The sequence below is a fragment of the Periophthalmus magnuspinnatus genome, chromosome 18 (assembly GCF_009829125.3).
Source record: "Periophthalmus magnuspinnatus isolate fPerMag1 chromosome 18, fPerMag1.2.pri, whole genome shotgun sequence".
NCBI classification, from domain to species: Eukaryota; Metazoa; Chordata; class Actinopteri; order Gobiiformes; family Gobiidae; genus Periophthalmus; species Periophthalmus magnuspinnatus.
In genome coordinates this window covers 21,362,320-21,376,665 of record NC_047143.1, presented here as the reverse complement: position 1 = coordinate 21,376,665, position 14,346 = coordinate 21,362,320, and the positions used below count along the sequence as shown (strand labels likewise).

At 35.1% G+C, this 14,346-nt stretch overlaps 1 protein-coding gene across 1 annotated transcript in view; it reads left to right on the top strand.

Annotated features, from left to right (window-relative positions):
* The window catches only part of LOC117385948 (phospholipid-transporting ATPase ABCA1-like), a 260,381-nt gene that overhangs the window by 127,130 nt on the left and 118,905 nt on the right, over positions 1-14,346 (top strand). Inside the window, exon 32 of the mRNA XM_055229034.1 lies at positions 2,515-2,704. Coding sequence (XP_055085009.1) covers positions 2,515-2,704 — 190 coding nt within the window. The remainder of the gene's footprint in view (positions 1-2,514; positions 2,705-14,346) is intronic.

The following is a 14,346-nucleotide window of genomic DNA, read 5'->3' as shown; positions in this document are numbered from 1 at the left end:
AAATATCATAGAAAAACATGTATTCTGACCTGTAATTTCCCCTGGTTGCCTGCTTGTTTAATACAATACTGTGGAACATTCCAGGCAAAGAAATATCATCTTTATGGAGACAAGCAGGTGATGGACCTTCCACCAATAAGGTCACAAAGTGCACCTTTAGTAGATTTAGTTAAATAGTCTAACAAAATAATTTGACCAGTGAAGTGGCAAACTTGTTACCCATAGTTACTTTGTGATAGAAGACAGGACAATTTTTGCTGCACGTCTCTTTTGAATTTAATCTACAAATGAAATTGCTGGGTTTTATATGACATCACACCATTTTATAGGCCAATAATATTTAATACAGATGGGGGGCTGCTAAAATGCATATTGTTTAAAGATCATATATTACACAAAATTGACTCTTGTGCACTTTATCTCATGTTATAATGTTGTTTCCTCATCAAAAACACACCTGGAGTTGTGTTTTGTTTCATTCACACATGTTTGAGTAACCCTTTATTATCAGTCTGCCTACGTCTCCAAAGCTCAAAATGCTCTGTTCTACCTTGTGATGTCATGAAGTGGTAGTTTTCAAGTTAACACCTCCCTTTTACCTTTCGATCACTGGAGTTAGGTGATTCCAGAACTGAAATTATCCAAATGATTCTAGTGAAAGTGCGTGGAGTTTAAAAACGCAGTTGAGCACTTCCTGTATTACCACATGATGACATCACAAGGTGGAACAGAGTGTTTTCAGTTAGCTAGAACACAGCGTTAACGTGTAGGATTTGTGTGTTAAACGTGAGTGAATGACACAAAACACAACTCCAGGTATGTTTGTGATAAGGAAACGACATTATAACATCAGAAAATAGAATAATATAGGCCCTTTGAATGCAATTTTTGTCACTAATGGAAATGGAATCAATTTATGGATTTAGTTATTGGATATTTCATGGCAAAGTACAGTGTAATCAATAAAGGAAACTACCTCTTTACCCCCCTCTGCGAAATCATTACATTCTAGAAATAGAAATTCACCAATAACTGTTCAAACTTTCCATTAAACTTCTTATTCAACATATAACTACTTGGTATAGTACCGCAATATACATCTTTAATTCAAGAATGAGTCCAAGCGCAGTGTGAAGCCCTTCTCTCACTCTACACCTTTGCTCTGCGTGATTTTAACAAGCCTTTTCTGGGAACAAGTTTAATCAATACATAATAAGCTTTTCAAGGTGTCTCCTAATCAGAACAGGATGAATAATGAATATCTATTTGTGTGTGATGATTGCAATGAAAAACTCCGAGCGCTAATTGAAAGACTGCTTCTCTTTGAATTGAGGTAGCTCATGTTTACCTTTTCAAATACTCAGTGGGCTAATAGGTTGGGTTCACGTTGCAGAATTTGATGATGCATAATCTCAGACGGTGGGCAAAGGCTTGTGTAACTGCAAAATAGAAGTGTGTCGCGTTTTTATGTAGCGCTTTTCCACGTTAAAGACACTCAAAGCGCTTTAGATCAAGGAGCCACTCACACATTCACACACACACACACTTATACACCGGTGTATGCAGACACTAGGAGGCGAGGTGAATGTGTTGGGATTCGGACCGCAGTGGACAAACGCTCTACCAACAGAGCTACTATCGCCCCATAAAATCATTACTTGTTCATGATTTTGTCCACTAACAATGCAGTATTAATCTGATGGTTTGAAGTACTTTCAACTGACAAGAATTACGTCTTTGGGATTGAATAATGGCAAAGTCCCAATTAAAAATGATAGAATTTAAAAGCATAAAAGAATGGAATATGAAATGAAATATACAAAATTATGCTTTAATATAGTAAAATGTTAATAATAATGATAAAAAAGGCTCCCAATGTGGATGTTGATGCGCATATATAAGTTTATAATATTAATAATGTTTATCAATCCCATTTACATGATTAGATATGTATAATGAGTGTCTGAATATAAAGTGTATAAAAGTAAATGCTTCATCCTCCACTCCTACCCCACGCCACCTCCTTGTGTCTGTTGTGTCTGTTGTCTTAGTGTTAATATTGATTTTGTACCTCATAAATAGTTTATCCTGTTGTTTTTTGTTAATTTATATAACAATTTTTATACAGATATTAACCATAAACCACGTGAACAAATCTTCAATCTTACAGTCAAACAAGCCAATTCCACCATAGGATTTCTGATTCTACAGTGTGATTATGTCATACTCCCAGATTCCCTTATTGTTTGCATTGTAGTTTCATAGCAAATATCTAAAAGTACAATCACAAACGTTGAACCGGACCATTTCTATTAGTGACTAGAACCAAGAACTCGCTCTATAACAGCAAAAATCAGCATTTTCCTTTTTGCATTCCTTTTAGCGTCCAGCCCCCCTGTCGTGATGCCATCTGAAACCCGGCTATTCTGACCTGTCTCCCATCTCAATTTGAAACTATAGGGATTGTAGACCACTGTGATGCCATGTGAATGCAACCTATTGTTTTCCCCCCAGAAAACTGCCATGTTCACCGGGCTCTTCGGATTGGCTCACCCCATCTGTGGATCAGTCGGTCGCTGATATCTTCCTCAACGGCAACTGGAGCATGGCTAATCCGTCCCCCGCGTGTCAGTGTAGCACTCCTAAACGCTCCATTATGTTACCGGACTGTCCGCCGGGAGCAGGGGGACTTCCTCCGCCTCAGGTTAGTACAGGGACTCGAGTCTCTGTTTTGTGACAGTAATGTGTGATGCTCTGGTGCTGTTTAAGATAATCTAATGTGTAATCACTTGGGAAGTGTATTCTTTCTGTGTGGATCTGAACACATAAAAACGGTAGTATTTATTTATGTGTTTTTGTTTTCGTTTGTTTATTTGATGGCGACAAATATGAACAGCCAAGGCTAATTTGCAATGTTGTAAGAGGTTCCTTTTACAGTATTGATGGATAAATCAAATGCACAGAAGGAATTTAATTAAGTATACCTAAACCTTGTAGAAAATATATACAGCAATTATCTTAGACAAAAACAAATTATTTTGAATCTCCAGGAAAGAAAGTCATGCAACAATCATTTAAATTATTTTCTAGCATTGAGAAATACACTTTTGTCCTTAGTATCATGCTTCACCTATAGTTTAAAACACTCAATTACATTCCCCTATATGTAGTATTGTAATTACGCCTGTCACGATACCAGAGTTTGGTTTGAAGTTCGATATATTGTTGAAGTAAATATAGACAATACAAGATAATATTGAAACTGATTTATGCCACTGACACAACAACCCAAGATCAGATTTTAAATATGTTTCTAAATGTACAATATTTAAAAATCATGACCTGGAATAAATAAACAGCAGAATGAAACACTTTAATACTTAGTTTGTATCTGTAATGAGTCATAGACATTATTAATTCAACCTTTCATGGCTTAAATCTTATCATAAAACAAAAAAAATAACCACAAATTTCCCAGTAATGTAGTAAAGTAAAGCAAAAAGTACACATGATAAACATTAACCCCAAAAAATATTGTTACATATATTGAACTATTATCATGACACTTATCAGGCCTAATTGTAATCTTCCACTTTATAGTTCTTATGTAAAAGCTGATACGTAGAGAGTTTTCATCTAATTTCATCTAATTTGTTATTTAAGAGTTTGTTTCTTGCCACCTCTGCTGTAAATGTACGCACTGTAAGTCAATATCAACCTTGCCCTTTCATTCAAACAAACTTCGCCCTATCGCTTCTGTTTGGACATTTTCTATTGTCAAGGTTTCCAAATTGCCCTTCACAAACCACTGCATGATGTAACGATCATCTTTTGTACCATCTCGGGTGAATTGCATGGATGCGCTGTATATGTGTCGTAAAGCCAGACGCTACGAGACGGTGCTGAAAAGGAGCGAAAATAAGAAATAAATTGGTGACACAACAGTACAATAAAAATGCTTATCACCGAAGCTTTTGGCGTGCAGCCCGAACGCCCAAGTCAGCATCATTTTGATTTGAAATTGTAAAGGTACTTACTAACAAGGAATTTGCATCGCGCTGCAAAATGTAAATCAGCCTTTTGTGTGGCTTCTCTTTTGTAAATAGCGTGCATGCTGGGCCAAAAAAAAAAAAAAAAAATTCTAGCTGGGAATACTCTTTACTGGTCAGCAGAGGTTGGTAGTACTTGGTTACATTTACTTGAGTACTTACTACTGCATTTACTCTTCCCACTGTACATCTACAAGTGATAAAAGCTTTATGTTGACAATATTGCACAAAATGACTCCTGTGTGCTTTAAGGCAAGTCAGAGTATTGTTTCCTCACATGGACCACAAAAATTAAATAAGAAAATAAAATAAAAATAAATAAAATAAAAAAGTAAATAAATAAATATAAATACAAATAAATAAATACATACATAAAAAATGTAAAATGTTATTTATTTATTTTTATTTAATTTTTGTGGTCTATCTTTTGAAAACACCTGATTTTTTGGGCATTATTTATTGTTTTGTCTTTCAAATCACATTAACTTGTAATTATAAATCAGGCATTACGTTCAGATCATTACTTGAGTTGTAATTTCCCAAAATACATTTTAACTCTTGTCTGAATAATTGTTGGACTGCTACTTTGTACTTGAGTAGTATTATTTAGAAGTAACTATACTCTGAGTACTATTTTTATCTACTCTACCCACCTTTGCGCGCCAGTATTTTGCACAACCCACTAAATATGGAGCAATATGTTTTTTTGTTTTTTTTTTCATGTCTGATTGTGATACTGATTGTTTAGAAAATAGAGCAACCAATGGCCGATAAGCTCTGCCGATATTTTTGGGCCGATTTGATTATTTTCCCCAAATTATCAAATTGACTTCAAACTCACCCCAAGCCTTTTTTTTTAACCACATGTCTATAAGAGAGCTGTGTTGTCACGTTTGTGCAGCTGTCCCTGGTATTAAAGTGTTAAAATAAAATTTAATAAATATACACTAAAACATCCAAATATCATCCCTATATATTGGTCTATTTCTATAACCCACCACTGCATGTACCACTTTCAAATCCACTCTCACTTTATTGCATCTTTTGGATTTTGAAGACTGACTTTGCCGGTTGCGTGCGTCTCATCTTCGGTCAATACCAATCACTCACCACTTAAGGGCCATTACTTTAACAATAGATGTACTCAAATGCAACTATAGGGACCGTGTTGGAAACTTGGAGGAAGCCAGATCCCACCATCTGCTATTTTAATGCACAGAAAAAGTCTCATTTGGAGCTAAATGCGTTACTCCAGTCACACAGCAATAATAAGCCAGCCACCTGGGCTTCTATGTGGTTAAACTGGAGATTGCTGTGTCTGTTTGCTCAGGTTTTGTGGCATGTGGATGCATATAAAGAGCTCACAATAGGAGTGTTCTATTCTATTTGATATATGGCTCCCTGTATTTGTTTCTAAAGAATATATGCGCTTGTGTCACTGCATTAGATTTTAGAACAATGGATAAATGTAAGCGAGGAAATGGCAGTAAAATCATTGAAAACAAATTATAGTGTATTTTTTTATATCCAAAAAGCAATATACAAGTATGACACATTATTATTATTATTATCATTATTATTATTATTATTATGTTTTATTATGTTTTATTTTGTATTGATTTATTTATTTTTATTATTATTATTCCATGGAAATCTTGGTGCTTTTCTTGAAATGCTCCACAGTATTGCATTAAACTTGAAAAACAAATATTCTTACTGGGCGCTGGGTCGACTACCCCCAGATTTGACCTGTAACTTGGTATCCACCACCAGAAAAGTACCGCAGTGCATCTTTAAACTCAACCAACAAAAAAAGTGTTATTATTATTTCTTGGATTTCTTGAATCTTGAAAGAAATTACTTATTTATTTTTATTTATTTATCTTTATTGATACAGGGGACCTATTGAGAGCACTTGGGTTCTCTTTTTCATGGGCGCCCTGTTTAAAATACAATGCAAACTGAAAAAAAGTCCATATAAAACATCAAAAACACATGCAGGTGTGTGTATAAAACTTTGTTATCAGATTATTAAATTGCAGCTGTGTCACCAACTTGTCCAGTTTTACTTTACCTTGGAGCGTATTCCATTTTTGTGAGGCAAAACAGTTAAAAGCCTCTTTCCCGTCTCGGTTTCGGTGCAGCTCGTCTTTAACCTTATGCAGTCATGTGATCCGGTGTTAAATTTTCATGTATCAGTGATTAACAAACAGTTGAGGTATTCTGAGAGTTTTTGAAGTCGTCCCTTATAGATAAACTTCATACAGTGCTGTTCTCTTCTAACAGACAGTGATGGCCAACCCACTTTTTCACAGAGTAACAGTGATGAGTTACAAATCCACCATCTGTAATAAAACGGAGGGCTGAGTGAAATAGTGGATCCAATGGTTTCAAAGCAGAGGCTGAAGTTTCTTTTCTGTAACTCATTGGGATACAGTATTTGTTTCTGTAATAAAACGATAATGTAGATTTTAAACTGTTACATAATTCTGTGATATGTTTTTTTTAAAGGATACATTTTCATCAAGCCAAAATCCAGTTTATTTATAAATGTCGACTCTTTCAGCGGATGTACCGTTTAGTGTATAAACATTTGTAGCTTGCATGTTACTGAAATGTTTTAGAAAAAATCATATACTTAGTTTTACTTGCATTCAAAAACAGGTTAAGATTTATGATTTACTTGGCTACAGTAGATCACCAATAAAAAAATTATCTAAAGTAGAAAAATAAATATACAGGATCCATTTACCAGCCTTCAGCATAGGACAATTTAAATCCTTCAACCACTTGATTTTGCCCCAGAATACAAATGTGTGCAAATGTAGCTCTTATGTAACACTATTGATCGGAGTCTGTCTGCCTCTACACATATTAAGACCTTATTATAATGTATTTAACATAGGGAGAGACTGGGTTGACCTTCTGGTGACATTTCAGATCACAGATGGCATGTCTTACTTGATGCGATCCACAGCCCCGGAGCCCTTTCACTGAATTAAGTTGTGAAATGACACTTCAATGGGGAATTAGGATCACTTGAGAGCTCTATAAACTTGTGTTTGAGTTTGCTTCCAAAAAGTGAGCTGCTTCGTGTCTTTCGTTCAAGCCTTAAACGCGCCGTACCTGGTTTTTACTGTGATAAAATGAGAAAAACACAACAGTTGTCCAAAATTATTCCTTGCTTATCATATGTATTCCGAGCATTTTGATCACTGTGATGAGTTTATAAGTGCTTTTCACAGCTTTCAGAGCTCAGAGTGGAGTCACAATAATTCTACAACTAGTATGCCAAACAGCACACTTCTTTTGGACAATACAATATTTTGCAAACAGTACCCGGCGATTTCATTTTGACCTCAGAACCTGCTTTAACAAATATATCTGTACTTTAACTTAACTACATTTGAGAGAAGGTATCTGTACTTTCTACTCCACTACATTTTTAATAGACTGAAAAGTAAAAGTTTTTTTTTATTTTTTATTATCATTCTTTAAAGAATTGTTGTAGTGCTGGGGGTTTATTTTTATTTATTATTCTTATTTATTTATTAATTTATTATTCTTTTTTTTCTTTTTTTTTATGAGTTAACACAAATATTCAAATAAAATGGCTAGAAAAAACAATTGATTTAAATGTTTCTGTTGAACAAAATTCAGCAAAAATCACTACATTTGAAGCCTTATAAGACCTCAAAATATACACAAAATACTTTTACTTTTTACCCTTTACATACATTTTTAAACTCTTAACACTATGATTCTTTTCCATTTACTTCAGTATTTTTTTTGCTCCGGTACTTCTTCCACCACCGTTTTTCATATGAATTAGGTATTTGTTCATGCTTTATTAAGGTTAGATAAGGCGTAGTTATTATAAAATGATGCTAAACAATTGTTACCTACTTTACACAATATTTGCACTATAAGCTCTCGCTCTCATCCACTTTTCTGATACAGCACATATTTGGAAGACTCTGAACCAACATCTTTCTAAACCAGGGCACGAAATAACATCTAAAAACCTCATCATTTGCTTTTCTTTTTCCCCCTCTTTCCTTCCGCTCACATCTTCCTGCAGCAAAGCGCCACACAATGTAATGTCCCATTTCACACTCCCCACGGATCCGCAATGCCTCGTTGATCCCGCCATCCGCAGACACTTTGAAGAAGCCACTGTCCAGATTTCATATTAGCGGCTGATTGTGTAGAGAGTCCAACGAGAGCGGCGGCCCCTGTGTAACCTTTTCTTTTACCTGACGCTTGGCCCTATCTCGTGATCGGCCCTGTCAGAAAATCTCCCATTTGTTCAGACGTAGCTTGTTTCTGTCACTGCCGCCATGCACAAAGCTATTAGTTGGACCTGACCTCCTTTTTGTTTCCATCCCGGTCTGCTCTCCGCACAGCTAGCCCGATTTGAAAAAAATAAAATAAAACAGCTTTTATTGGAAATCGTGGCTCATTTTAATTTCACAGAATCGAAATCACATTTAAAAATGATAGCGTGTATACATTTTTGTTCAAATGTAGGTATCATATTAATCTTGATCATTACATTGTCCACTATTTTATTTTTGTTTGTTTATTTATTTATTATAGATTATTTTTCAGATCTAGGTTTAGTTGTTTTCATACCTGGCAGTTTTGACTGTTCACCAGCGCGCTTCCTTAGAGTAGTCACGTGATGTTGCTGTAACGTGTCCGGTCAGCTGATTAAAATTTTGGCGCTGTCTTTTGATTTAAGTTTTGGCGCCGTTTTTCTACTGGTGAAGGCAGGACAACAGCGCCATCTGCAGTCTGTCTTCTTCAGAACAGTATCCCAAGTGTGTGAGAGTAAAAAAGTGCCCTCGTCCCGGTTTATAGTCCCGTGGCCATGTTTCTGCATTTCGATTGCCTCCTTAGTCGAGTGGTGATCTTAGTCATTTCTTTCAAAATGACTCAATTGCGCCACCTCCAAAATCAAAATACATTACGGCAATGAGAGACCGTTTTTATCGTAGACAAATTAAATTTGGCACAAACATAGAATATGTCAAGACAAGTAAAAAATGATATTATGACCCCACCCTAAACCCTACAGGAAGTCGGCCATTGTGGGCAGAACCCCATTTTTTCAAACTTGTAACTCTCACATTTGAATTTTTTACACTGTCAATTTTTATTCAAGAACCTTGCAAATAGGACAAAATGAACTAGGCCCATGTGGGATTAGAGGCTCCTCCGAAGGCTCCTCTGCGATGTAAACACACCGTCCTGTGACCAAACATCCATCAACGACAACAACCCCTGAAAAACAAACTTCTATGAGCACATCTAAAGTTTGAAGTAACAGTACTGGAATATACGGTTTTGGTTACTCAGTACTCAGTTACATTTGACTTTTTGAACAACCGTATCTTTACTCCTACTTATATATATATATTTAATATTTTGTATATAAATTAATTGTCTAAACGTAGGTATAGAAAAAAAGTAAAGTCATCTGACCTGGGACATGCTGAGAGCTGAAGTGGTTGAATTTGAGGCCCGTTGAGTTCAAGATTCGCTGAAAAACAAACAAAGAATTAGCCGATCAGCTTGATGCTATTAGTTAGTTAGCTTAGCTTAGCTTCTCTCTCTGAGTGCAGAGAGAAAATGGCAAAAAATCGGAATGTAAGGGTTTATATATGCAACTATTAGCAACCATGGAATGTATCTGGTTACCATGACAGCCCTTAGCTTGTTTTTATTTAATTTTAGGTTTGTTGTTATGGTTTTACATGGTGAAAAGTGCGGTAAACATTGTCAATTCTTGACTCACGTGTGGCTCACTATATAATCTCAGGGACTTCTGCTGGTGTATTTTTGCCTTATGCTCATTATATGCACGATTTTCTTAATTTTTTCTAAACAAATGACAATATATTCCCTTGTTTATTGTTAACAGGTATCAAATTGGTTAAAAATAAAGACACCTGACCCATAACCCACATTGAGTCTAGAGCAGGCCTATCACAATTATTATGATGTCACTTATGTTGAATAAATAGAGGCCTCACCAGCCCTGCACCTATGACTTTTCCCACTATGAGGAAGTCTATAAGCAGAGATGTGTAGTACTCAGTTACATTGTACTTTTTGAACAACCATATCTTTACTCCTACTTAAGTAATATTTAGTTTGAAGTAACAGTCAACAAGTGACAAAAGCTTTGTGTTGACAATATGAAATGATCTGAACATTTGTGTTTCTTGCAGCGCTCCTTGAGTAGTAGTTTCCCCAAATACTTATTAGTATAAATACTCTTTACTACTTAATAAGATTAAGAATAACCCAAGAAATTTGTTAATTGAATTTGTGGCCAACTCTAACCAATTTGCATGGACATCAAGGGAGCAACATTTGACTCTCACAGTTAGCTAATAACTACTAGTGTTAAACAGAATATATTTAATCTTTTGTATATAAATTAAATGTCTAAATGTAGGTAAAGTATAGTAAAAAAGTAAAGTCGTCTGACCTGGGACATGCTGAGAGCTGAAGTGGTCAAATTTGAGCCCGGTCGAAGTTCTGCTGAAAAACAATCAAAGAATTAGCCAATTAGCTTGATGCTATTAGCTAGTTAGCTTAGCTTAGCTTCTCTCTCCGAGTGCAGAGAGAAAATGGCAGAAAATCGGAATGTAAGGGCTTATATACGCAACTATTAGCAACCATGGAATGTATCTGGTTACCATGACATCCGTTAGCTTGTTTTGATTTAATTTTAGGTTTGTTGTTATGGTTTTACATTGTGAAAAGAGCACTAAACATTGTCAATTCTCTACTCATGTGTGGGTCACTATATACCGTAATCTCAGCGACTTCTGCTGGTGTATTTTTGGCTTGTGCTCATTATATGTAAGGTTTTCTTAATTTTTTGCTAAACAAATGACAATATATTTCCTTCTTTATCATTAACAGGTATCAGATTGGTTAAAAATTAAATGATCTGAACATTTGTTTTTCTTGCACCGCTCTTCAGTAGTAGTTTCCCCAAATACTTCATATAAATACTCTTTGCTACTTGACAAATTTCTTGGGTTACTCTTAATCTTATTAGTACAATTTGTGGCCAACTCTACCCAATTTGCACGGACATCAAGGGAGCAACATTTGACTCTCACAGTTAGCTAATAACTACTAGCGTTAAACAGAATATATTTAATATTTTCTATATAAATTAAATGTCTAAACGTAGGTAAAGTATAGTTAAAATTTTAAGTCATCTGACCTGGGATATGCTGAGCACTGAAGTGGTTGAACTTAAGGCCCGTTGAGTTCAAGATCCGCTGAAAAACAGACGAAGAATTAGCCGATTAGCTTGATGCTATTAGCTAGTTAACTTAGCTTAGCTTCTCTCTCTGAGTGCAGAGAGAAAATGGCAGAAAATCGGAATTTAAAGGCTTATATATGCAACTATTAGCAACCATGGAAAGTATCTGGTTACCATGACAGCCGTTAGCTTGTTTTGATTTAATTTTAGGTTTGTTGTTATGGTTTTACATGGTGAAAAGAGCTCTAAACAATGTCAATTCTTTACTCACATGTGGCTCACTATATAATCTCAGTGACTTCTGCTGGTGTATTTTTGGCTTGTGCTCATTATATGTAAGGTTTTCTTAATTTTAGCTAAACAAATGACAATATATTCCCTTCTTTATCGTTAACAGGTATCAAATTGGTTAAAAATGAAATTATCTGAACATTTGTTTTTCTTGCACCGCTCTTCAGTAGTAAATACTTAATACCCAAATACTTCATATAAATACTCTTTGCTACTTGACAAATTTCTTGGGTTACTCTTAATCTTATTAGTACAATTTGTGGCCAACTCTACCCAATTTGCATGGACATCAAGGGAGCAACATTTGACTCTCACAGTTAGCTAATAACTACTAGCGTTAAACAGAATATATTTAGTATTTTCTATATAAATTAAATGTCTAAACGTAGGTAAAGTATAGTAAAAAATTTAAGTCATCTGACCTGGGATATGCTGAGCACTGAAGTGGTTGAACTTAAGGCCCGTTGAGTTCAAGATCCGCTGAAAAACAGACGAAGAATTAGCCGATTAGCTTGATGCTATTAGCTAGTTAGCTTATCTTAGCTTCTCTCTCCAAGTGCAGAGAGAAAATGGCAGAAAATCGGAATGTAAGGGCTTATATATGCAACTATTAGCAACCATGGAATGTATCTGGTTACCATGACAGTGGTTAGCTTGTTAAGCCCGAGGCTGAGACAACTTCCCGGCGAGGGACTCATTAAAACAGCGTCCGGAGCCCGGAAAATGGCAAAAATCAAGTAGTAAACACACCCCGACATGGCATTGAGTGGTATCAAAAATTAGAACTCCACGAGTTCTAACTTTCATTTTCATTTGGCCAATGGGAGCCCGACCTGGAAAAAAGTCAACGTAAAAATCTGAAACTTGTATCAAAAAATAGAACATGTCAGGACATGTCAAAAAATTATATTATGGCCCCACCCTAAAATGTACAGGAAGTCTGCCATATTGGATTAAACCCGGAATTGACAAAAGCACACACCCTTGCATTTAGGACTTCTCGCAGTTTTCATCACAAACAATTCAAATTTGGCTAAAACCCACTAAACTAATGTCCAATGAAAGATTATCAGTTGTCTTTTAAATATGACTGGATGTGGTCATGGTGAATTTTCAACAAAATTGCAATTTCTGGAAAATTTCAAAAAAAATATTTTACTTTCAAATATTTTTTTGTTGGGAAAAAGCTAATAGAGTGTTTATGCACATTTGCAAACTGAACGTAACGATTTGCAAATCATATCATTTTCAAAAATTCATAGAAGAAAATCGAGTTGTCGTGGACCTGTGAAAAAAATCACAGGGGCCTTATTTGTGATGGAGCACAATGTGAGAAAGTCACATGACTGTAGCTTTTATTATTTGCGAGAATATTATTATAATATTATACTGACTACCTGAATGTTAACAAAAAGTCAATTTAAGTGGACCCAAAATTCAAGTTCAAGCGAAAAATTTATTATTTTGATTTGCCCAAAAATTATTCTTTCAAAATGACTCAATAGCGTCACCTCAAAAATAAAAATACATTACGGCAATGAGAGACCTTTTTTATCATAGACAAATGAAATTTGGTACAAACATAGAACATGTCAAGACAAGTAAAAAATTATATTATGACCCCACCCTAAACCCTACAGGAAGTTGGCCATTGTGGGCGGAACCCAATTTTTTCACATTTTTACCTCTCATATTTGAATTTTTTACACTGTGAATTTTAATTCAAGAAATTTGCAAACTGCACAAAATTAACTAGACCCAGGTGGGATCATTTGGAATTTTCTACATCAAAAAATGTGGATGTGGCCAGCCTGTAAATAAAAAAGCAATTTTTTGAAGTTTTAAATTGCGCGTAACGCAAACTCGCAGTGTCCTATTTTCTGGCATTAATGTACATTTTGTTAAAAATTTTGATCTGAACGTAATGATATGCAATTTACATAGGTCAGGTATTACATTGCTCCACAGCGCCCCCTTGAACTTTTAAATGAGACCAAAAAAATTATTTTGTCAAAAACATTTGAAATTTGGCCTGAACATCCCTACTGTCATATTGAACAAAAAAGTTAATGAGAACGAACCTCTATTTGAAATGGTTACCATGGTAACATAATAAATGTGTCATTGAAATGAATGGGGTTCAGAGTACTGGACTTTGTTGTAGACTAAATAGATGCTCTACACTAATCAAACTATGGGCTAAAATTCAAGATTGGTGACAAATTTTGTATTTTCATGTGAAACAAAATTAATGTTGCAAAATTACTCAATTGCGCCACATCAAAAATCTAAATATATTACAGCAATGAGAGAACTCTTTCATTGTAGACAAATGAAATTTGATATAAACATAGAACATGTCAAGGCAAGTAAAAGAGATTATATTATGACTTCACCCTAAACCCTACAGGAAGTTGGCCATTGTGGGCGGAACACTTTCTTTTTCAAAAATTTTTACGCCATGGATGTTCAAATTTGCAAATTGGTCAAAATGAACTACGTTTTGTTCAAAATCTTGATCTGAGTGCATAGATATGCAATTTACATATGTCAAACATTACATTACTCCACAGCGCCCTCTTGAACTTATTAATGGTAAACAAAAAAATTACTTTCTCACAAACATTTGAAATTTGGCATGGACATCCCTACTCCTATACTGAACAAAAAAGTCAATGACACCATACCTCTATTTTCAAAGGTGTTGCCATGGCA